This window comes from Phoenix dactylifera, chromosome 11 (genome assembly GCF_051530095.1).
Source record: "Phoenix dactylifera cultivar Ajwa chromosome 11, Ajwa_hap1_PhDact_Kaust_v1.1, whole genome shotgun sequence".
NCBI classification, from domain to species: domain Eukaryota; kingdom Viridiplantae; phylum Streptophyta; class Magnoliopsida; order Arecales; family Arecaceae; genus Phoenix; species Phoenix dactylifera.
In genome coordinates this window covers 2373568-2397489 of record NC_143200.1, presented here as the reverse complement: position 1 = coordinate 2397489, position 23922 = coordinate 2373568, and the positions used below count along the sequence as shown (strand labels likewise).

Here is a 23922-nt window from a genome sequence, read left to right as displayed (position 1 = left end):
TTAGGGGTGATAAAAGGGCTAAACCACATCCGACGACCTAGTGAAACCTAGTTCGTAAAAAGGTATTTCAAATTTAAAATCTATATAAATTTTACAATATTTTGAACAATTTTCTTCAAGATTTTAAATTTTTCGAAGCAATTTCTTCTTGACTGGTTGTTCGAGAGACCTATTGATGCATCTATCGAAAGCTTACGTACGAACAGTATCTTTAAGATCATGGCAGAAGAGCCATACATACACACAAATACATACACACACATACATACATACATGCATGTGCACACGGATATGCATACATATATGCATAAACATATTATGTCAGATTGTTTGTCTATGGATAACATTTGGCTGGTTATTTCAATTTCTTCATATAGTAACCAAATAAGGCTACTTTACCTCTCCAATGCAGCCTAGGCTAATATAACATCACCTAAGCTCTATGTCTTCATAAATCCCAAAGGACCCCTAAACCACCTCATGGAGAAATCAGTACATGGATTTGATGCTTCTTTCTTCTCCCATCTACTTTGCAAATGTCCACATTACTGAGATTAACAGAACTACCTTTAAGCCTTCCAATTAAAACAAGATGAATATAAACAGAGTTCTAAAGTTAGAATCAGAAATTTATTATTGCCTTCAAACTACTACAAAACATATATGACATAGATGATAAAGAAAAATAAATCCCGAAATGGTTTCTGGCTTTCCAATGTGCATTCCTTAGGTCACCATCATCTTAGAGTTCATCCTTGGAAATTTCCCTCTTGGAAGGATTAGGGGATGTCTTGATGGGGTATGAAGCCTCCATTGCAATGCCACATTTCCCATGTTTGGCCCTGATGCCACGCTCCATTCTGATGTAGCCTTTCTCTCCCCACTCAGGTCCCCATGAGTTCTTCACAATCCAGTATTTAGTTCCATCCTCGGTCGTCCCATATCCAACGATCGCGACGCCATGGTCTAAATCTGTGCCGCAGGCGCCGGTGAAAACACCCTGCCATCAAATTAGAGGAGATTGCTTCGAAGCATAGAAATCTCCAGTCAAAACAAAGCATACATCCTGGAAAGCCAAAAACTAAATGAAGTTGCAATAGTATTATGAGTCTCAGATATGGCCTTCCTCTAGTTCATAAGCCCAAGTTAAATTAGGTCCAGTTGGATGTATACAAACTTAGTGGTAACATTACGGACGTAGATTTATGTTTGAAAGTTCACTGCAAAATTAATGATTTGGAACACGAACCTCAGAGTAGAACTGGAAAGCTGTACCACTTGCTTCAATGGCAGCAGATACTGGCTGATGAGCCACAGCTTTCATGAGAGCTGCCTCATTGTTGGCAGGAACATTCTCGTATCCATCAATCGTCACCACTGCTGAATTCTCCTGCAAAAAAAAAAAAAAAAAAAAAAAAACTTCTTCCTAAGAATCGCAATGAATAATCCTACAACAAATGCATGGATCAATCCAAGAAGTCGCATTGGATTTTTTTTTCCTTGGATTTTAATCATAAATTCTTGAAACGGAAGCAGGAAAACGTATTGAGTGTGTTATTTTGGAATGCTGTACTTTGTCAAAGATTAACGTCCGTGTATATTTATTATATCATAGTAAGTATTTATGTAGCTTTGAATTAATATTAGAAGTTTTTGTCTTGGTCTTCATTCTTTTGCAAAATAGATCTAAAAGAATTCTCTATTCAGCTTTTGAAGACTAGTTGTTGTTCATTACCTTGGAAGCGTCGCACCTTCCATCTTTGGCCCTGTAGGGATACTCAGCCTCTGTTGTTATACCTCCATTTCTCACAATGAATTCGAATGCATGCTCCATTAGACCTCCATTGCAGCCATTGTTGTCGCGGTCGTCGCAGTCGACGAGCTGTTGCTCCGACAAGGAGATTAACTCCCTCGTCTTGATCTGATTTATGCCCTCGACAGCAACCACAGTCGAGAATGCCCAGCAGCTCCCTAAATCATCAACAAGAACAGTCACATAGCTATTAAAATGAGAACTTTTTGGTCGAAGAATTTATAAATAAAATACGATTGAACTGTCTAATAGTCATAAGAGTAGTATTCATTAGATACATACCGATATACCTATCTATATATCACATCTTTTATCATAATTTTACTTATGGCAAGAGATCAGAATTCCTATTTTCCATCCAAAATACACGATGAAAAATTTAAGCACGATAATTCTCTATAGGGATGTATAACAATTTATGATACAGAGTTTAGATATAGATATATTTTGTCATAATTGAAACTGATCATATTATTCTTAACTATATATATTTGTTAAAGGTGGAGCTCGCTTACCACATTGGCCTTGGTCCTTGATGCTTGTGACGGCGCCTTTCTGCCTCCAATCAACCAAAGCAGGGAGATCACGAGCATTTTCATGCATGAAGCTTCCGGTGCCATGCGGGCGGCCGCGGCGCAGCCTGCGGTGCTGCACCTTGGAGCCGGCATACCAGCTTCGAAACTCTTGGTTGGTCATGTCGCCAAACTTGTTGAGAGCGAGCTTGAATGTTGCACCCTCCTTGTTGAACTCATGGATGAACTTGACGTTCTCCTTGAACACATTGAATCGCTCATGCTCGAGGTCTCGAGAGACCGTGTGGTGGCTCCGCCACCTCTCATACAAGTTCCATAGGCTCTCCTCGGTTGCGAGGTCCCTGTCGTCGAAGGGCACGCCATGAACAAATGCAAAAGCTAGAGCAACTAGAACCCCAGACAACAAAACCTTCCCCATATTTGTCGATAGCTGAAGAAGAGGGAAGAGAGAGAAACAAGGAGGATTTGGAGTAATGGATATCAAGAAGAATGGTGAGAGGTTTATATAGGGGGTGAGAAGTGATGAGGTTAAAGCAGGGATTAAGGTTACTTGAGGGGAACCACCACCAAAACCAGAATAAGGTGGTATAATGTGAAGACTGAGGTTGGAAGGAATGGCATTAAGGGATGGATATTCTAATTAACTTGTTCTCCTGTGGTGCAAGGAATAGTTGTTCCACATGACAAGCACGCTATGTGGGGATCGAAGGTGGTGAAAAGTGAGGGCTTAAAGTGGGTCGCTCTTTAGGCTTTATAAAGCTCTTATAAAACGGTCATTCTGTCCTCCATCGTTAGAAACCAGAAGCCACCATCACATGAGTAGTTCATGTTCTAATTAGAGAGAGAGAGAGAGAAGATTGTACGTAATAGTTGGTAACGTACACTAGTTAAGCTATTCCTGCATTTGATAACCATAAAATAATGGTTGGGTTTGATAGCTGAACTACGGCTGGGATGAGTGAAACACACAGGGAAAAGCATGAATAGATGCGATCGAGTGAGTAGAAATAGCCATGGCTGTAATTCTCTAATTGAAGGTGTTATATGACCAAGCTAGCATGGTGTTTGGTAGTTGTACCAAAAGATCTGAGATTAATCATGTTTGCCTAGGAATTTGCTGGGGATAGAGATATTTGAGGGAGGCTTCTGCTATTGAACAACTATTTATTAATGGGCCTCTTTTTATTTCTTAAAAGATCATTGTATCTGCACCTTTTGCTTCTTTTTAGAAAAAGGCAAGAAACTAGAGTAACCAATGAAAGTCTATAGTGCTCCTAAAAAATAAATAGTAGGAGTTTTGGACTTTTCATGGACCCATTGAAACTGATTAAAATATCCTAGACTAATAAAATTTTATAAATATTCTAATTATGATTTTTAATGGTATTTGTCTTTCATATCATCTTTTCTGTAAAACGGCAAAATCATAATCAGTAATCGTTATGTATTTGGTAATGCTTGGGGTTGGTTTAGAATTTATAGTCATTATTAAAAATTTATTATCCATTGAATTGACTAAAAATTTAGAACTTATAGTTATTATTAAAACTTTGTAGTCATTAATACTTTTTTTAGTATTTTTTATTCCCAAGGCTTAATTAGAATAGCCAAAGCAGACCTTTTCCTCTGCAAGCAGAACAACCATTCCAAGATCTTCTTGTAGTACAGAAAAAGAAAAATAAAGCAACATGATCATGAATTTCATGCTCACCTTCCTGTAATAGAACTTCATACTAAAGTTTTCCAAGAACTCCCTCCATGTGCTATCATTAGCTCAGTAAAAGTTTAAAGATAAAAATTTAAGCATATAAGTTTTGTGCAACATGAGAAGGCAAATTAAATTTTGGTCCACCTACACCAATGCTATACCTCGCACCTTCATACTTTACATCAGCCATTATTTTAGTGCTCACTAAGTATTCATTCGGAAACTTGAGGCAGTCCTTCATGCGGAAGGAAATTCTAGAGATTTATTTTCTAGATCTTCAACCTAGATAGTTCTAATTAGGGGTGTTTTCATTTTTTTTGTTCTTGATAAATATCATGGTATGCTGTTAATAACTAATCATTAGATTCCAAAAAATTAAGTTGTCATCAGACCTTAATGGCTATCACAAGTATTTTGAAACATGAAACTTTAACATAGGAATAGATGCCAACCATCTAAGCTGAGGCTGCCTCATGATCACTTCCTTGCATTTGAATTGATGCTTCTTAGTCACTCATTTGAGAAAAAACCCAGTAGTTATGGACGATATCTCACAATTACAAAGCCACTGTCGGTTGTGGTGGAAGGGTTTTGCTAAACTATTGCAGGCCTATTTGGAAAAAGAATTGGACTGAATTTTCTATTGGATTCATACAGTAGCTAGTTTGCTTAGAACTACAATAAACAGAACCACAAAAACAGACACAGCGTGCCAAGCCTAGCTGTTAATGATAAAGCTCAATTTGTTTTCCACAATTCGCATTCTTCTTTATCTCCTTGAGGAGATGATGCCCAGATATGCTAAATATGACTGTCCTGTGCTTTTCAAAGATAGATTTGCTTTCACTTGTAGATGCTGCAAACTTCATTTGCCAAATAATATGCTCTTATTGTCTGATGCAACTTCTACCCAAGCTGCTTAATTCTTCTCAGGTGTATAAAAAGTTCGGCTGCCTCAAAAACCCAAAGGAGCAATGCTGAAATAACAAGCAAACATCACATACAACCCCTATGAAACAGGGATATCCCATCTAAAATTTCTGCTGCTGGATTGGAAGCTGTCCAGGAGAGTTTTTTCCCTGTACATCATCAATCACTCTGAAAGTTTTCTGCCCGTCCATTCCAGATCCTCCCACCATTCCACTGACTCTTCCTTTATCCTCGGTCCATGCATCACATGCATCCCACCACCACCCTTACCGATGCCCTCTCTCCTCGATTCAAACCAATACAATTGTTATGACTGGTGGTGGTTCAGTGATGTCCTTACAAAGTCTTGAGTTGAGTTGATATCAAATTGTTGTTTGTAGAGAGTGGGAGCATCTACCAGATAAATGCAGGATGAAGGAAAAATTATGTGGACCTAGATTCAACAACTGAAATATCATATTTGTAGGTTTTCTTAAGCTAATAAGAATGCAAGTTTAACCTCGAGGGTCAAAGCGGTGCGAGGTGGACCTCCTATCTTACTGGAAAAGTGAGGAAAAAAAAGCTGTGTTAGCCACTGAGCATCCACCAGAGTGTTATCATCTTGCTAAAGATGGTATATGGTATGCGTGCATGCGTGCATATACATATATACGTGCACTTGAATATCAAGGAAATCAAATACAGAAATGAGATCAAACAATGAGCAATATATACCAACGGTGCAGTGATCATGGAATGGAACAAGGACCAAAAGCATCTAACCAAGCTTTTTGCAGAGAGTAACAACCACAAACTTACGTATGAGCTATGATGTATATATAATAGAAGATTAAAATAATCGTCTCACAACAACTGAAGAAAGACTTTAAATGAATCCTTTATAACAGCTTACAGCTAATCAGCCAGCCAAAATGCTTCTCCCAACGCTGAATTAAGGAAAAAAATACACGTAGTGATACCCGAAGTAGAAGGTACATCACCTCGAATCAACAAGAATACAAATTATATGCTCATCATTTTAATATCTAGACAGATCGGATAACAAAATATGAACTAAGAATATATTCCTAGGTTTGTACATAAGTTAAACTATACACTAGTTCAAATTAAATTGCCAGGTCTTACATGCACCCAAGCACGCATGTACAGATATGCATATGTACATATATACTACACATACAGTATTTCAGATTAAACTGTAATGTAATATATGCACGCACACATCCATGTATATAGACATACATGTGCACATTCGCACATGTTACATGTGCTCAGCCACATTATTTTCATTTCTAGACAGATCTTGACATATTACTGAATCCATAAACTAATTCAATGTTATCTGTGGCTGATTCTGTTTCAGGGCTAAAGTGGAGCAATACTAACCTGCTTATGCCTGCCAAACACTTTCACAAGCCACTTTATTCCAAAAATAAAATAAGCATTAAAAAATAAATTACCTTTCAAAGATAATCCAGAGTAAACTATTCTAGCATGCAGGATGGAGTGGTTTACTCCGAGTACCAGTGGATCACTCGTACGCTAACCCTCCTACTCCAGGTTAGCTTACTCCACAATCAGACAAATATCACTTCACCCATTTTTTATAGATTAACATGCGGCCAATTATTTACCTATCAATTCGGGTTTGCACATTTTGAAAACATTAGCTGCCTAGAACAAATTATTTATCTTAACCACGAATAAGTACCAGTTATATTATTTATTTTGATTACAAGAAGTCCTTCAATAAATGGTGGCAATACATAATATGACATTTAGTATTCTTTCTTACAAGGTATTCAGTGTTATTCCCCGAAAAAACAATCCATGTCCATAGACGGTAATTGTCAGGTTATAACAATATCATGCAAAACCAATCACATGAACAAAGCAAATGTTATTAGCAATATTAAATATTATACTCTGAGAACTGAAAGAAGGCAACAACATCACAACCCTGAGCTTGAAGCATTTGATAGGCAACCAGCTCAGAAATCCAGCATTGCAACAAAATGATAGTGAAAATAAAGATATTTGAGACTCGAGTTCACAGTATGAAAAGATTATGCATAGTTCACAATACGAAAAGATTATGCAAGTGAATCCCTTTGTTTCGCTTCAGCCAGTAGTTCATCTCTGACCTGCTTGATTGCCATTTCTCTCTCCAGCCTCTCTTTCTGATAGGAACAAATTTAGAAGCACTAATTAGAAAAGCAAGAAACTTTGTTCTTGAGACCCATTTTCCAAAAGGAATCACACAAAACATTGAAGAAAACAATGGATTTGCTTCAAGTATATTGCCATGACCAGTGTTTCAGAATTCCATACAATAAACAAAAAAAGAAAGTAATTATGTCTTCAAGGCACACATGCACATATATCTCATTAAATCATGAAAGAAAAGTAGTTATATAATCATTGATTCTAAAGTATTATAAAAAAATAAATTTAAGACGTGGGTGATCTTAATTTTTGGAATATGTTCCCTTTTTATCAGAAACATGATCCATAATTGTATCAGCTTCTAAAGCACACACCATGTCCCTTTTGCAGATGGTCAGGCGCATTTGCAACACGCAAACAACCAAGAAAGGGAATTTACCCACACTAATTGTTTCTCCATATGACATAGAATAGCCTTTCAATCAAAAAAAAAAAGACATAAAATAACCAGGATGTACAGATGCAAATATAACAATCTGAAGTTCTTAGGTAACAGTCTGATTTGATATCGATAAGAAAACTATAATGTTTCATATTTATTCAATTGTTCACCAAAATTTCCTTCTTGTTAATAGGTATGCAACATATCTTAATATAGATGATTGTTGGAACTTTAAACCTTCATTACTTTCTATCCGGATGCCAAATGTAGTTATTTGGTAGCAATAGACACAGCTAAAGAAGTTAACCTAAGAGACAAGTTTAAGGTCTGTTTGGCATCCTTTTTTTCTGTTTTCTATTTTTAAAAATGAAATCACAGAAACCGAGAAAAAAATTTGGTGTTATTATTTAAATTTTCCATTTCCAAAAGTCAGTTTTATTATTTCTAGAAAAATGAAAGAAATCTTTACTTTCTAGACAAAAACCAGAGTCGCCTTCATCGTTGCAGCCACACTGCCGCCGCCTTCACTACACAACCAATGCCCCCCCCGCCACCACCATCTCCACTAAATCACAGCTATCATTATTGCCTCTGCTGCATCACCGATGTCCCTGCCACCACCTCTACCTCTACAGTCAGTGTCATCACCTTCGCCATACCGTGGTCACACCCGCCACCAACACCACCGACACCTTCATTGCCTCCATCGCTACTACCATCACCTCCCCCACCATGGCCATGTTTATGTTTTAAAAATAATTAACTAGACCAAGCATGTTTATATTTTTTAAAATTTAGAAGAACAAATTTTCGATTTTTCTATTTCTGAAAATAGAAAAAATAATAGTGATGACAGACAACACCTTTATTTTATACTTCAATTTTACTTCATAATTTATAAAAGTAAAATAACTAAAGGACATGGAGTAAGAAAGTTTCAAAAGTACGCATCCAAGCATACATACACACAGACACTAGATGCATGGTCCTAAAATTTTATATCAAGATAATCTAGATTTGTGTAAACAACATTGTCCTAATTAAACAGAGTGAAAGAACTTGTTATCATATCAAGCAATGCCCTCTGCAGCTAAAAGAGAAAAGGGTCACAATATTTAAGGTTTATAAGAATTAATTGATCCTCTATGAAACTATAATCAAACAACCAAAGTTTTGATTTGAACATTTCTTTTATGAGTTTAGGAATTAAGAAGTGGCTATCAGAATTAAAATAGTTTCTTAATAATGTTTATAATGTATTCCACATAACGCTTTAAGGGCCTATTTGGACACCAAAAAATCTTAGCATCCCATGAAGTCTTCTTGGTGTGGCTTTGGTTCCAACTGTTTCCTTTATAAGTATGTTGGAAAGGAGTTGGTTCAAAGAGATGGGAACAGCCGACAACAACTAATCCTTATTTTTCAGGGACAAGTAATCTCTTTTCCAAGGTGATATTTCTTATCCCTAGAAAAGTAGATTAGCTATGGCCCACTTGCCCAATCTCTTTGAACCACCTGGCTTCCACCATATTTGTAAAGGAAATGGTTGAACAGAAGTCCCACCAAGAAGAATATACCAAACACGAGATCTTATAGCATGCAAACAAGCCATAACATAAACTGCGATCTAATATGATCCTTTGAATTTTTTAAGCAACACTAAATTATGGATCTGCAAATTTAATAGCTCTAGAGTTATTTGCGATCAATTTTGCAACTTTACCATAAAATATAGTATTTATTTTTCTTTAACACCATCCTTTACATTTTTGACAATGAACAAAATCAAATATCATCACATTTATCTGATCACACTGCTTCATATTTCCTTCAAGACATGCTGCATAAACTATAGCACCTAATTTCATTGATCAGTTGTTCCCTTTTTCCTTACTTCTTTCCCTTTCAATTATAATCCTATCATCCCATGCATGTCGCGAACATTTATTTGACTAATATTTGAACATGTTATGGCTAATATTTGCTAAACTACATGAAAAGGGTTCGGACAAATTTGTGTTTGAACCAAACTCCTGACAGAAGGGGGGGAATTAATATAGCACAAATGTAGAAGCAATGCAACTTCATGGAGAATCAAGTTCATGGAGTTAAAAAAGGGTGATTTAGAATTCAAGCATATTTCTTTTATTTTGGTTTGTATAGAGTTGACTTTAAATTTTTAATTGTTTAGCGGTCTGTAATTTTTAAATTTAAGAAACATTTATGTCAGTTTCAATATATTTTTTTTGTTTAAAATTTCATTTTATGTTTTCCAAAAATAAGTTCAGGTACTATTCCAGGAAAACATTTTTTGGGGCCATAATATGAGTCTTAAATCCATTTTGGTTAAAATTATTTGTAATTTTAGGTTTCAAGATAAGATACATTTTTTTTGATGTGTTGGTGTGTTAAAGGATGTTACTTCAACAAATTTACCACAAACTAAAAGAGACAAACAAGATTAGAGATATAAATTGTCTTTTACATTACCTTCAGTTTAAACTAATGTTCTTTACCAGTTTTGTCAAACTAAATCAAAAATAGACTAGATAAAGTATAGGAATATAAAAACATCGAGCTAATGTATACAAAAAGTGTATGAAACAAAATGAATCATTCTTCTTCTACCATCTTCCTCTATTTTCCTTAACTTCTGGTTGATCTTTTTCAACCCATCACCGATCTATTGCCTCTAGGCCATGGCTGCATTCCTTATGACCAGAGACTTTAGCAGCATATTAAGAAAATGAAAACTGAAATATTTTCTTGAATCTAGGTTTTGCATGGTAGGCTCAATTAGGATAGCATTACATCATATAAGAATTTAAAGATAAAACCCTTGGTAGAGTCCTTGCCATTAGCCCTAGGGTCTTTACAGAAGCTTCATTACTAACAGTTACTTCTCCCTCTTAGGCGACTTTGGCTTTGTCCATATATATGCCATTCGCAATGCTTCCCACCAAATTACTCCTTTGAATTTCCAATCATAAGATTTGTGCAAATCTATCAAATCCATGTGCAACCTAATTCGTTAAAGATTTAAATTTTCCTATAATTTCTCCGTGGAAAAGGAAAAATTCAAAGGTTGACTTTCCTAGCAAAGGAGAAATTAGGGTTTCAGTTAGTCCTCATTGCTCATCTCAACCTTGAGTACCCTCTCCTAAATCTTCTCCCTGTATAAGATGGAATCTCCATAGTAATTGGATTACTCGATAAAATCGCCTCGCTTTCCTTCCAAATTAGCATCATTTCCCTTCCCCACATCTAGCCAAAACAAACCCAATTAATCTCAAAATTCTCCATGCTCCTATAACTTCAAAGTTACCAATACCCATGCTGGCTTAAACCACCTCCAAATTCGAATCCCACTGATCTCTATTAACCATTTCCCCGACACACCATCCAATATCTGGATCCTGCCAGATTCATAACTTCACAAAGACAAAAAAAGCGTCATCGTCATGCATCTTCACTAGTCTGCAGGCAAATCACACACAATGTTTTTCCTGAGCGCTTCAACGCTCTACAACTTAACAATCACACGAACGAGGACAAAAAAAATTAGCAATACATCGATTTGCAAAGAATAAATCGACAGTGATTCGAAAGAAATAACAATCTACAACTTTGTTAAACAACTAAACCTTAATAAATTAGGGGAAAAAAACAAGGGAAAGAAAAGGAGAAAGAAAAAATGCAGAAAGGGGGAGGGAGAAGGGGAGACTCACCTTCTCGTCTTGGTGGAGGGCGATCCAGACGTGAACTTTGTCCATGGACTGCCAGAAGAGGAAGGCCCCGAAGGTCATCGCGAAATACGTCGCCACCTTCACCATCGTCGGAATCGGTCGGCTCGCTCTCTACCTCCTCCTCGCCCGATTCGCTTCGTCCCCCGTTTTTATTTCTCTGGAATGGCCGCGAAGGCGTCTTATTAGATCGCGTCGCCCTATCGAAGGCCTCGTGACGGCATCTTAAATCTTACGGAAACCAGCCAAGCGCTTCGAGGTCCGACCCGAAACCTGCGGTTAAGATTCGGAAAGCCTGATCCAACAGGCACTGGGGGGTCCGAATGTTATATCAATCATCAAATCCAATGTTGCTAGCTGAAGTTTTGCGTTTATATCTAATATCAGCTATATAATCTAATGTTACTAACTATAGTTTTGCATATATATTTTGTATTTATTATCGAATCAAATGTTACTAACTGCAGTCTTGTGTTTATATTTTATATCAAGGTTGGCGGAACCATTCCGAACCGAATTGTTTTGGCCGATTCGAGTCGTACCGGTAGGTCACCGGTACAATTCCGGCGACGGAAACGAAACTTGTTATCAGAGCCAGAGAAGAAGAAGAAAAGAAAGAGCAAGCAGAGGAGAGAAGGCTGGAGGAGGGTGGTAGGTCACCGGTACGATTTCGGCAACGGAAACAAAGCTTGTTATCAGAGCCAGAGAAGTAGAAGAAAAGAAAGAGCGAGCAGAGGAGAGAGGGCTGGAGGAGGGTGGTGGGGGTCGGCATAATACATTAATATAGGTGCTATTAATAGCGTTGTTTGCATGGCAAATGGAGACACTTCACAAATTAAACATTCATTTTAGATATATATATTAGTGTATAACATGCTTGACGTGCATTTAGTTTGTTAAAAGTTTGTTTAATCTTACTTGACCTATTTAATAAATAAACTTTGTAGGTTGGGTCAGATTACCTGCTTGATAAACACATTGGGTTCAGATTTAAAATTTGATCTATTTAATAAACATGTTGGATTTCGATCGACGAATTTTTGATCTAACTCATATTCGACCCAGCCCGCATCAAAACCAACCTAACCCGATTGCCACCCTACCTTGAAAGTCATCATGAAATTTGTCGCCACTCTCACCGTCGCTAGAATTATCATAGGTCCAACGATGGCATATTGCAACAACAGACAACCTCTTTTAGGTCAGTCCTTTGAGATTTGGAAAGTCTAATCTAATGGGTACCAAGTGGGATCTAAATATTAAATGGATCAAGTCATAATCTAATTTAATTATTAAACGGCTCATAAATGAGTTAAAGATTTAAATTTGAACCTAACCCATTTAATAAATAGATTTAGATGGGTTTATCCATTAACACCTAAACTGTTATGCTTAAAGTGGATCATTGGTGGATTAGATTAGACGGATTGGATCATAGATGATCACTTCTAATCAGAGCGTCCAAGCCACTGTGGGAAGGCATCCAAGAAAAAGGCGAAGTGGCGGCAGCGATGGAGGTATAAAGAAACGCACGCCGACTTTAGCAAAAAGAAAAAAGAAGAGAAAAGAAAACGCACGCCGTCGCGTACGCCGGACGCTGCTGCTGGGCCTGTGCTCTGCTGAGGAATCCGGTGCTGCTCTCCACTCTTCCTCTTATCCGCGATCTCCCATCCTTTCTCGCCCCTCTCCCTCTCTTCTTCTTCGGAACATCTCTGGTCCTTCTCCGGGATCCATCAATTTTTTCGAATGGAGGTACTTCGCTTGCTCTTTAATCGATTCTTCGGCGTAAGTGGACTTTTTCGTCCCCGATTTCTATTTCTTGTTAGGGTTTCTTTTTCTCCTGTTTCTTGAGTGCTTTTTTTCTCCTTGATTTCTCAGGATCTATCGTGTTTTCACGGTAGAATTTTGAGACGCAGGAACACACACCTATAGCATATCTGAAATTTATGAGTTTGTTTGCGAAAATCTTGTTTGTTCTTAAACTTGATTTCTTGCAAGCGATATGAGGGGTTCTCGCATTTAAGAGGGAAAAAGAAAAGAGTACCAGATGATGAATTAAAACGGGCCTAAGTAGGCTCACATAAAATTTCCTAGCGAGCACGTACAATAACTTATTAAATTTTAGAGTGAGGTTAACATACATAGCATGATTGCAAAGATAAGGAATCAGTAATCGAATTTTCAAATCTTGTAACTTTAATGTATTGATTATTTCATTTCATGGTCAGCGTGTTTTTGGTGGTATATTATAGCCAACTTAATTGCCGAACTAGCATCTGGACTGCTTAGCTCAGAATTTTTTCTTGTGAAAGATCTCGGCAATGCGAATGATATTGTCTGTGTTCATAATTTTCAAAAACTCACATAACTGAAGATGAGTTGGGATGAGTTTTAGATTAAGAACTTTGAGCTTGGAATATCCTGCAATCTCCATTCAATTTCATGTTTTTCAAAATCTAAATGATTGTGAAATTGCACGCTGCCTAATTTGCTTCCTAATGCCAAAATGATCTAATATAAATCACGAACTCATGATGGTAGGAATATTGCATAGTGGGGCTCTTTTGTTTAAAGGAGTTGAAACCTAGGATCAAGTAGGGGTATCAACCAAAGTTCACTATGTCGGTACTGGACGCCATACCGATACTATCCTATTATAATATCGATACACCCAATAGTGGGGCCGATTCGGTGTATCGAGTGTCGGTGTGGCCACCGGCCCTCCATACTGTGTACCGATTTAGTCGGTACGCATTGGTATTGATTGGTACGACAAACCTTGGTGTCTATTGTTGTGAAGGTTAGGATCCTCTGGGATTGATTGGAGCTAGTCAAGATGATTTGCAACAACAAATGCACAATGAATTACAAGATTACAAGATAAACTTGTAAAAGTTTTGTCAGCACTTAAAATTTCTAAGGCCTTCTTATGGTAAAGCATATCTCAAAGGAGAAGAATAATTTTACAGAATAGCTGGCATCTATGAGCTACCAATCCTGATAAACTACTTCTATGAATGATTATAATCCTTTCGAGTCAAAGTTTTGTTTCACTTACACCCTACAGACGTAAACATTTTGTAATTTGTAATATATTGTCCTCAGTCTCTCACAAGGGAAAAATCAAAGAAAAGAAAATGTAAAGAAACAAGAGGATATTTTTAAAGAATTGAAAGGAACAAAAAATATCAAGTGCTTCTTTGGTTAAATATGATTGGCATGGTATTAGTGATTATGATGTTGGAAGAGAAAACACTATCTCTTCATGCAGCCTGAAAAATCACCTTCTTGAATTACAAGACCAGCAATTTAGAGGTTAAGTGGATTAGGTCATGGAGCTTGCAGGTCAATTTGCAACATATATACAAAATCACCTTCTTGAATTGCAGGACCAGCAATTTAGAGGTTAAGTGGATTAGGTCATAGAGCTTGCAGGTCAATGTGCAACATCTATTTGTCATGAACTGGTGAGGTTATGATATTGTTTTGAGGTTATAGACTAATAGAGGTATCGAATAAAAATTAGAGAATAATACATTCCACAACATCTACACCTTACTCTTCAATAACAAACTCTTGACTCCACAAATATTGCCTCCTGAAGCATCTATTCGGATGTATTATTCTTAAAAGTAATTCTTACGCCATCCTATAAGTGCCATGATTGTTAATTTGTGGTCCAAACAAGGATTCTAGAGTCACATCTATTCTTAAAAAATGGTAAATTTTGACATTGTGAAGTTTAGGAACATAGAAATCCATTTTTGCCTCTAATTGTGTTCCCTATAAGTCCCAGAGTAATTATATGTAATCTAGGAGTCCTTTTTTGGTGTTAAATCATTACTTTAGAGTTCTTTTGCTGTACGAAAATAGGGGTATAAGTAAAATGACGAAATTACGAGGACTTATTGGTTGCCTTTAACATAGTATTTTCTTTTGTAGTGGACTTTTTCTTCTTTCTCCCACCAAGGGACATCTTTTTTCTTCTCTTCACATCTCACCCTGTGCCACATGCTATACAGCTCAACAGTTTTATATTACGATGGATATCCAACTTTAGCAAGCTACTTTTTATGTTTGAAAGAACTAGCAAATGGACATGATATCCATTTTAAAATAAGAGTACTTTGGTTCAATGATACTTTAAATCAAACTGTTAACTTATTTAACTTAAGAAGTTATGTTGATCTGTTGATTATCCTTCTCATATTTATAAATTTTTTTAGTTGTAAAGAGATATTGTTATTGGTGAGAAAGTTCTTATATGAGTGCTAGTGCACACCATACCTATTTGATGCTGCCTAAGCTCTGTCCATTTTGGTTTTTTTATACTCTTGTTTTGCATAGTTTAATTATTAATTTGTAAATCATGAGATTGTTCTCTTTTGCTCTTTTTTTTTTTGTCAATAGTCTCTTGCTAATGATAAGAGAGCAGGTATGCATTGATATTTTTGGAGGATCATCTGCCTTAATGCTCTTCTCGTTTTTTAATATAGCATTTTTGGACTAGTGGACCAAGCGATAAAAATAAAGCAATGGTGGAGTATTTGCAGCAATATGGAATAATCAAATCAAAGAAAGTGGCAGAAGTAATGGAGGCAATTGATAGGGGTTTATTTGTACCTGCTGGAAACCCACCCTATGTTGATAGCCCTATGCAAATAGGTTATAATGCAACTATATCAGCACCTCATATGCACGCAACTTGTCTAGAACTGTTAAAAGAACATCTGCAGCCAGGAATGCATGCTTTGGATGTTGGTTCAGGTGCTCTACTCAGACATGATATGTTATTATGCTGTATGATACCTGCATTGTCGGTTTAATGTTGTCATAGGGCATAGAAACAAACATGGCTTTTTTTTTATCTTTGCAATTTCTTACATTCTATTTACTCTGCATGATGATGTTTTTAGATATTATATTTGCTATCCAAGCTTTCTCAAAATCTGCAGACTACAGGCTTCATTTACATTGCTAAACTGTCATATGTATACATGCTGAGCCAACGTTACTTCATAGTGAGATTTGATATTCAGTTGAAATGGAGAAGTCAATTCCCTATGTATATTAATTACATTATTGTTGCATCTGCTGCTACATATTTTACATTAACTGAAATGGTTCCACACCAGTATTCTTGTCTGTCTTATATTCTGTAAAAGCTTTATTAACCTTATTTTTTGTAGATGGATAATTGGGGAGAATCCCAAACTTCATGTTTTATGCTTGCATCATTTTATTCGGCAATGCGTTGAGGCTACTTAAATTTTCTTCTTCCATACTTTTTAAAGGGTGGCCATTCATGGGAGGAAAATATATTATTATTTGGTTGAAAATCGACTGTTGTCTCCTAGCATGAACCTTGCATGAGTAAAGTTTCATCCAACCTGACCCAATTTTTTTTTTTGCACTGGAATGGGTCAGTGTAGCATGAGTGGCAGCGTAAAGGCATATTATAATTGTAGCTTCTGACAGTTGCTGACGCAGCTATTTTGCTTAGCAGTCATATTAATGGGGTGCTTTTAATCAACTATCATATTTCTTCTGTCAGGACTAGAAATGAATAGTTTAACTAAAACGATATATTTTTGTTAACTTGTTCCTTTTAAGCTATGAAAAGTGTTTTTTTCTCTATAGAAGTGTTAAAAAGTCATTATAATGAATATACACAGCATATAACTTTTTTGGAAATCACCCATTTAGCATATAGTTTGTATGAAAATTAACAAACAGGAGTGGTAGCTACACTTGTTTGTTTGAAACTTTGTACTCAAAATGTGTGCTATATACTAATATCTGCCTTGAGAATTGGCTTTATTGTTTAGAAACTCAACTAGAGCAGAGCAAAGCAATTTATCAAGCTTGTTTTTGAACATTTCTGATTGAAACATAGACCAAAATGAGCTTATTTTTCAGTGATGATTTTGACTATTGCCAAGAGGGATCCACTTTTGATTTGTCTGAGATGCAGAATTTACCTTGAATACTGATCACTTTTCATTATCTGCCTTTTTTTACCATTCTCAATAGCAGATCCTCCACTGTAGGCTGTGTAATATTTCCTTTTTCCTTTAGTTCATTTGGTGAAATTTGTTTGCCTTGTAGCATCTTTATTACTTACTTTCCCTGTAACTTTTTTTTTGAATATTTTATTTTTAAAATAAACTCTTAATCCGATTTTACTATTTTGTTCTATTTGGCCAAAACCATCTGCAATGGAAAAAATACTTGAACTTTGAATCTTAAGACTACGTCAAATGTGCTTTAGAACTGATTTTTTTTATATCGTGCTCATTCTACTTTAGGATATGTATAATTTAACTTATATTGACCTTATGATTTTTGCAATAAAAATGTTTTACATCGTGGTCCATTGGCTTTAAGACTTATGATTTATCTTGTTTTGGCATTATGTTTGTTTGTTCCAGTAAGATTCAATTCGATTCTATTTATGGATTATGCTCATCCATTAGTGGATATTAGAGTTGAGTGATGAGGATATCCTCCATGGAGAAGATTTAAACCTGCTTTCTGATGTCATGAAAGAAAAACAACTTTTGGGAGTAGTTTTGGAGGCACTTGAGATGTTAACTTGCAGAAAGAAATATATATGTTGCCAATGCTTGTGCCCTGCCATGGGAAAAAGGGAAACAAGGTTGACATCAGCTGGAAACTTGCATGTATGAAAATCTGCAATAACAATCCCTGAGGACATTTCAGACTTCTGATTTCACTTTCCACTGATGTGCAACATTTCCAGTGTTGTTTTTATGCATGAAAAGTGGAGGTTGACTTCTAGATTTTTTTTCAATTGAAAAGAAAAATTAAGTCCAAAGTATGAGCTATTATCTAATTTGGCATGTTAGGGTGTCCCTGAGAGTGTCCAAGCAGTGAAGCTTGGTTGCAAAAAAGTGCAAAGGTGTTCAGGGCTAGGGAGGGCACCTCAATCCGAGTAGGGTGTAAACGAGCTAAACATGAGCAAGTTGAGGCCATCTCAGTCTTGGCTTGGAATTCTAGATGAGCAACTCGAGCGCAGCTCAGGCTCAAGTCCAGCTGGAAATATTAAGCTTGAGCTTGCTTCATTGTGATGTCAAGCCATCTCAAGCGTCGCAGGTCGGGCTTCATATGGAATCTGACTACACCATCATCTTCCAACAAAAGGTAAAAAAAATAAAACCTCCTCCCATCTCTTTCGACATCTACAGCTCTTCCTCTACGAACAACCTTACCACCTTAGGCATTGAAGTTGTGATGAAAGAGGAGTTGGTCCTTCATTAGATTGATGCCCCGCCAAGGGGATCGCCACCCTCATGACTTGGGTTTTGGAGATAGGAGAAGGCCAGAGCCTTCACCATAGAGTCGGGACTGGAGAGTGAGAGGAATAGCCATCATGAGACTAGGAGGGAGGCGATCTTGTGGGGAAGTCTGAGGTGGAGGTGGTTGTGTTGATTTGGAGTTTGGAGAGAGGACAGTAAAACTGATTGGGGTGAATGGTCTGGAGCAGTCGAGAAAGAGATGGAACAGAAAGGGCCAAAGGCATTTTCTTTTGGGGTTCTATAATTTCCTTCCATTGATAGGGGCTGCTAGATCTTAATCTAATGCTTCTACTGTTAGATCTCTATTTTTTGTCTAAATAGTGGAGCCATTGGATTAAGATCTAACGGCTGAGTTAATTCCTTCTTCAAATAATTTATAGAAAGACACTAATAAATATAAAACAATATTTTTTATTAAATTATAATTATTTATTATTTTTAATATTTTGAGATATATCAAACTCAATACAAGTGAGCTCGGTCTGACTTTTATTCATCTCATTTAAATTTAGAGCTCAAAATTGTAGTTCATATTCAACTCATTTGTTAAAACAAGCAAGCCAGTGGTGACCTAACTTCTGAGCCAAACATGAGCTGCTCACGAACAGCTCATTTATTTGATAGCCCTATGTCCAACATAGATTTAGTGAAGCAGCAGCATGACATGGCTAGGGTATACCTTGGACAGCAACAAATGATGAAAGACTCATAAAGCTGGACTCAACTACTACAGATTGGATAAGATTTGTTGACTATGGCTATGGTATGTACATAAGCATCCGTTTGCACATAGTACATACATATGTTCTTATATGCATGTACATAAACATGTATGTATGTATGCATGCTCTCGTGCCTACATGTATGAATTGTATGCAAATGTGTGGGCATGCATGTGCATATGTGCGCTCATGTGCTTCTGAATGTGTTATCTGTGTTCATGATTTGGTTCTTGCATTGGTCATTAGTACATTTTGCTGGTTCATTTGACCGTTATTTACTCTAAAAAGCAAAGCATTATATCAGGGGAAAATGTTTGTCCATAAGTAAATCTGCCAGGCATTCCTTATGCTTATATTACATATATATTGGCTAATAATTTTGTTTGAGCTCGTTATTCATAAAATTTTAAAAGTAATGATTGGAGTTATAATAGTAGAATAATTAAAGATTGTCCCCTGTTTCATTGGGTTTTATGACTTCAATAATTATTTTTCCATTTTGTGTTATTTTGCAGGGACTGGGTACCTAACAGCATGCTTTGCAATGATGGTCGGACCTGAAGGTCGTGCCGTAGGTGTTGAACACATTCCTGAGCTGGTTACTTCTTCCATTGAGAATATCAAGAAAAGTGCAGCAGCATCATTGTTGAAAGAAGGTTCTCTTTCTGTACATGTTACTGGTATGTTCTTCTAAATCAGACTACAATTGAGGGGGTTACCTTGTTTCTGGCATGCTATTTATGAGGTTTCCTTGTCATATAATCACGAACTATTCAAAAAACTGAAGGAAATGCAGGAAGATAACAGTTTGACATGTAGGAAATAGTTTTAATTTTTAATCATATATAGGATTTATTTTTAAGGTGAATTTTGGATCGCCCTGAAAGGCTTAAGATTGTTTAATTTAAGTCAAAAGAGTCTGAATACATGCATTTATGGATGGGAGTAGTCTTTAATATGGCCGAGTTTCTGTTTGATTAGGATTTCTTTTAGGAGTGAAGTTATATATTAGTTAGAAACTTAGAATCCTAGGTTCTGGGTCAGTGAGGTGGGAATCCTTGTAGATTCTAAATAAATTGCTTTAGGATTTTTAGGTAAATAGGTGCCTATAAGTAGTGGTCTATGAAGAGCGGCAAATCTGTTATGGTTAATGGTTTTTTCTGATAAAGAAATTAAAGATCTGGATGTTTCTTTTCCTCTTTATGTGCCTTTGCTGCTCTTTTCCTCCTCCCCCTTTAGATAAATCACTCCATATTCTTTATTTTGTCCCATCTTCTATGGCGATAATTCTTCTTTTTTTCTGGCTGTTTATCATTGCAGTCTACAACCAACAGTTCTTATCTGATCTGAAAGTTAATTTAGTAATAAAACCCTTCCAGAAAAAAGTGCAAGCAAACTCCGAACCTAAACTAGATAATCCTACTAGCTCTTGATGTGGTTTTTGGTGTGGATACACTAAATCACAAGCGAAATAACCAAATAACATGGGTTTTGCTTCTAGAATTCATGATCTTCTTGTGTCTGTTACGCAATGTGATCCTATTTATATTGAATTTCGGTTCAACCCTTTCCTGAAATTTTAGCTTTGGTCTTACTGTTGCATGAGCTCCCAGGTTTGTTGCAGTTTTTTATATTTTTCTTCTTTAAATGGCTAATATGCATCGCTGCTGAATGATGCAGTAAAAGACATTTAAGCCCAAATTTAAGTGAACTTGCTAGGAAAGATGTTGAAATGCTTGTGACAGCAGAAGGTGTGGTCCTTTTTTATCAAGGAATGGTCACAAAAAAAAGACCTGTATAAAGACAACAGATGGGGCGAGGTTTGTATGTTAAAGTTATTTTTATGGTATCAAAGTTGGTTTATATTTTCACTCTGATCCTCTTTTTCGCAGTTGGTCTCTTACTGGATAATATCTGCACCTTATAGGTTTTCTTTCACACAATCCACTTTACCAGTTTTGTGTTTGCATCACTATGTACTACCTTAAGAGATGGTATTCTTGTATGGGCAAGGTTGACAAAGAGAGCTACAATCAACTTTGACATTTGAAGAATAGCAAGTTAGCTTAATGCTATTAAAAAACTTGGTGGAATCCAGACTATGTTGAATTGATGAAGTTTGATAATGAACTGGCGGATTTTCTAGTCCTACAACAGATTATAAGAAGTTGATGTATATTTGGAATCTACTCTCCAGCTCGGAATTTTTTGCTGCTATGCACTATTTAGATCTGCTTCTTTATTTAATATTATCTTTGTTTTATTTTGACTTACCCACTGGCTGCAGATGGAAGGTTGGGTTGGCCAGAACTGGCACCATATGATGCCATCCATGTTGGTGCTGCAGCACCTGAGATACCTCAACCACTTGTTGAGCAGTTGAAGCCTGGTGGCAGGATGGTGATCCCTGTTGGCACCCTTTTCCAGGATCTGAAGGTAGTTGATAAGAAGCTGGATGGTTCTATCAATGTTAGAAGCGAAACATCTGTACGATATGTTCCACTCACAAGTCGAGCAGCCCAGCTACATAATTACTGAGGGTAATTACTTCTGTGAATTTTATGATATGCCAATGCTAGCAACGATATCATCTTTGTTTGAATGTCATGTCAAGTCTACGAGACATAGTGAAACTGAAACCAGGGACCATGACGCCTCTGGTCACCTAGAGTATGGTTGAAAGCAACTATGGCCATCATCCAACGAAAAGAGATGCTTGTACAGCTTAATAAGATTGTACAATATACTATAGTGTTTGCAGGTTGTGGTTTATTATCACATGCAAGTCGGTCAATCTTATCTGGTTGCTCTGTACATTGTGATGACCAAGTTAAATTGCACGTACTTGTAAATATTGCTTGTCGTATCCAATGATAAAGATGTGCTTTACTGCTATATTCTTGTTTAGTAAGGCAGAAAAGGTATCTGAGGGCTTTCCTAAAATCGTAGTGTGAGTACATGCAATCATTGTGTACCATGAGATCTCCTTGCTCTAGGTGGATAGCTGGTTTGCTTCTTAGTTGACCTCATCTAAGATGCAATTGACATTCATAGACCTAAGAAATTCATAATCTTTGCAAGCCCCTGATCTCTTGTAATGCAAGGTTTGCAAGCCTCTGATATCTTGTAACGCAAGGTTTGTATCCGTAATTTTCCTTCCTTCCTTGATTTTCAGTAGAGAAAAAAAAAAGAACTAATTCTCCTGGCTTTAATTGCCTTCCAGGCTTCTGTGAAAGCTCTGAAGCTATAATTGGCTGCTTCAAATTGGTAACATGCTGTATTATGTGTTTTATCTTGGCTGCTTCAAATTGGCAGCATGCTGTATTATGTGTTTTATCTCTCTGCTTGTCGTGGTGCTCTTTGGTTTGTCAACATATGAACTGTTCGTCAAATTTTCTGGTGTTGATGGTGTTCAGAACATGCAGCGGCCGGTGACGATGATCAGTTCCAGCTAAATACCTAGTAGGCATTTGAAAGGCCTAACATCAACAACATTCAATGCATCTCAACCTTCATTTTCCTGGTGCAAAATTAGGCATTGGATTCGAAACATTCGGGCAAGGAGATCAAGCAATTTAAGTACCTTGGACGGTGATTCAGATTACAAATAGTTCTTTGGTTGGTCAAGGAGGCATTTTATGCTCTCAGTGTACTCATGGTTTGAGATACATTAGAAGATGGAGTTTGATCTGAATAGGAGCTTCTTCCAGTGATCTAATCCCTGGTCGAGTGGTGGATAAGGGAAGGTTACCAACCAGCCACACACCATCAAAAAATAAAATAAAAAAAATAAAAAAGGATAACTTTTGTTTGGCCAAAGGGAAAAAAAAATTGGGTAACTTTGATTGGTCTCTTCTGTGCCCCATCTTGCCTCTGCTGGTTCTTGGTTTTGCATCTTCTTTGATCTTGGACTAATGGATGTCTCTACTCAATTATGCAGCAATTGCCTCCTTAGCCAGCTCTGACATTGTCTCCCGTTGTCATTGAGCTCTCTGGAAATCTACTCCTCTCTTTTGTTTTATTTTTTCCTGCTATTCTAATTGGTGATCTATTTTTGTTTCAAGGACTTTGATCTTCCCATCCCATGGTTGTCCCCAGCCATCACAGGCATCCACCGGCATTCATCCCCAATTTCCCTACCTCTCTCAGCCTCCAAGGAGGAGAGGTATTTTAAGGTCCCTTACCATCTCTTTTGCCATCCATCGGTGCTGGCCAAAATGGATCCCCTTTTGCATGGCTGCTCTTCCTGGTGATCAATATATATCGGAAATTTCACTTTGATTCCATTTTTGTTATATGCTATTGTCGCAAACATTGTTGTCCCTCGTGGTTAAATAACGATGTTGACTTAAACCATGCCTAACTTTAGACTTTGGGGTGTCCGAGGAAAAACTCTCTTCAAGTTGAAATTTTTAAAACTCTATGCATAATAAGAGTTTCGTGTACTTCAAAATCTAAATTTATACTAGATTTTGGTCATAAAAAAAAATATAAAAAAAATGCTTAGATTAAGAATGCAATATAACGGATAAATTTTAAACAGCTT

At 36.8% G+C, this 23922-nt stretch overlaps 3 protein-coding genes across 6 annotated transcripts; 1 reads left to right on the top strand and 2 right to left on the bottom strand.

Moving 5' to 3' along the window:
• Positions 1-330: 330 nt before the first annotated feature.
• LOC120104613 (thiol protease SEN102-like) lies at positions 331-6720 on the bottom strand. 3 transcript variants are annotated; one of them, XM_088706381.2, is made up of 5 exons: positions 5877-6720; positions 2329-5523; positions 1736-1971; positions 1250-1390; positions 331-1000 (listed from the first exon to the last, which is right to left on the bottom strand). In XM_088706381.2, the coding sequence occupies exons 2-5, from the start codon at positions 2762-2764 to the stop codon at positions 743-745; spliced, it is 1071 nt and encodes a 356-aa protein (XP_088562507.1). In that variant the 5' UTR covers positions 2765-5523; positions 5877-6720; the 3' UTR covers positions 331-742. The 3 variants fall into 3 exon arrangements, with proteins under 3 accessions (XP_088562507.1, XP_038971985.2, XP_088562508.1); XM_039116057.3 differs by having other exon boundaries at positions 2329-6720; XM_088706382.1 differs by having other exon boundaries at positions 858-1066; positions 2329-6720.
• A 149-nt stretch (positions 6721-6869) lies between these two features.
• Positions 6870-11559, bottom strand: LOC120111367 (uncharacterized). Its single transcript, XM_039128343.2, has 2 exons — positions 11321-11559; positions 6870-7164 (listed from the first exon to the last, which is right to left on the bottom strand). Exons 1-2 carry the CDS (start codon positions 11423-11425, stop codon positions 7078-7080), a joined length of 192 nt encoding a protein of 63 aa, XP_038984271.1. The 5' UTR covers positions 11426-11559; the 3' UTR covers positions 6870-7077.
• A 1225-nt stretch (positions 11560-12784) lies between these two features.
• LOC103712368 (protein-L-isoaspartate O-methyltransferase-like) lies at positions 12785-22271 on the top strand. Of its 2 annotated transcripts, none has more exons than XM_008798873.6 (4): positions 12785-13087; positions 15832-16102; positions 19892-20056; positions 21664-22271. In XM_008798873.6, exons 1-4 carry the CDS (start codon positions 13082-13084, stop codon positions 21912-21914), a joined length of 693 nt encoding a protein of 230 aa, XP_008797095.2. In that variant the 5' UTR covers positions 12785-13081; the 3' UTR covers positions 21915-22271. The 2 variants fall into 2 exon arrangements, with proteins under 2 accessions (XP_008797095.2, XP_017699923.2); XM_017844434.5 differs by having other exon boundaries at positions 12787-13120.
• The last annotated feature ends 1651 nt before the right edge of the window (positions 22272-23922 follow it).

Excerpts from the sequence above, each read along its gene's own strand:
- LOC120104613 (XM_039116057.3), bottom strand. The coding sequence starts at position 2,764 with ATGGGGAAGGTTTTGTTGTCTGGGGTTCTAGTTGCTCTAGCTTTTGCA. Across the intron at positions 1,972-2,328 it reads CAAGGACCAAGGCCAATGTG|GGAGCTGCTGGGCATTCTCG; the intron begins GTAAGCGAGCTC and ends TTGATGATTTAG. Across the intron at positions 1,391-1,735 it reads GAAGGTGCGACGCTTCCAAG|GAGAATTCAGCAGTGGTGAC; the intron begins GTAATGAACAAC and ends TTTTTTTTGCAG.
- LOC120111367 (XM_039128343.2), bottom strand. The coding sequence starts at position 11,425 with ATGGTGAAGGTGGCGACGTATTTCGCGATGACCTTCGGGGCCTTCCTC. Across the intron at positions 7,165-11,320 it reads CCCTCCACCAAGACGAGAAG|AAAGAGAGGCTGGAGAGAGA; the intron begins GTGAGTCTCCCC and ends TGTTCCTATCAG.
- LOC103712368 (XM_017844434.5), top strand. The coding sequence starts at position 13,082 with ATGGAGGTACTTCGCTTGCTCTTTAATCGATTCTTCGGC. Across the intron at positions 13,121-15,831 it reads TCTTTAATCGATTCTTCGGC|CATTTTTGGACTAGTGGACC; the intron begins GTAAGTGGACTT and ends TTTTTAATATAG. Across the intron at positions 16,103-19,891 it reads TGCTTTGGATGTTGGTTCAG|GGACTGGGTACCTAACAGCA; the intron begins GTGCTCTACTCA and ends GTTATTTTGCAG.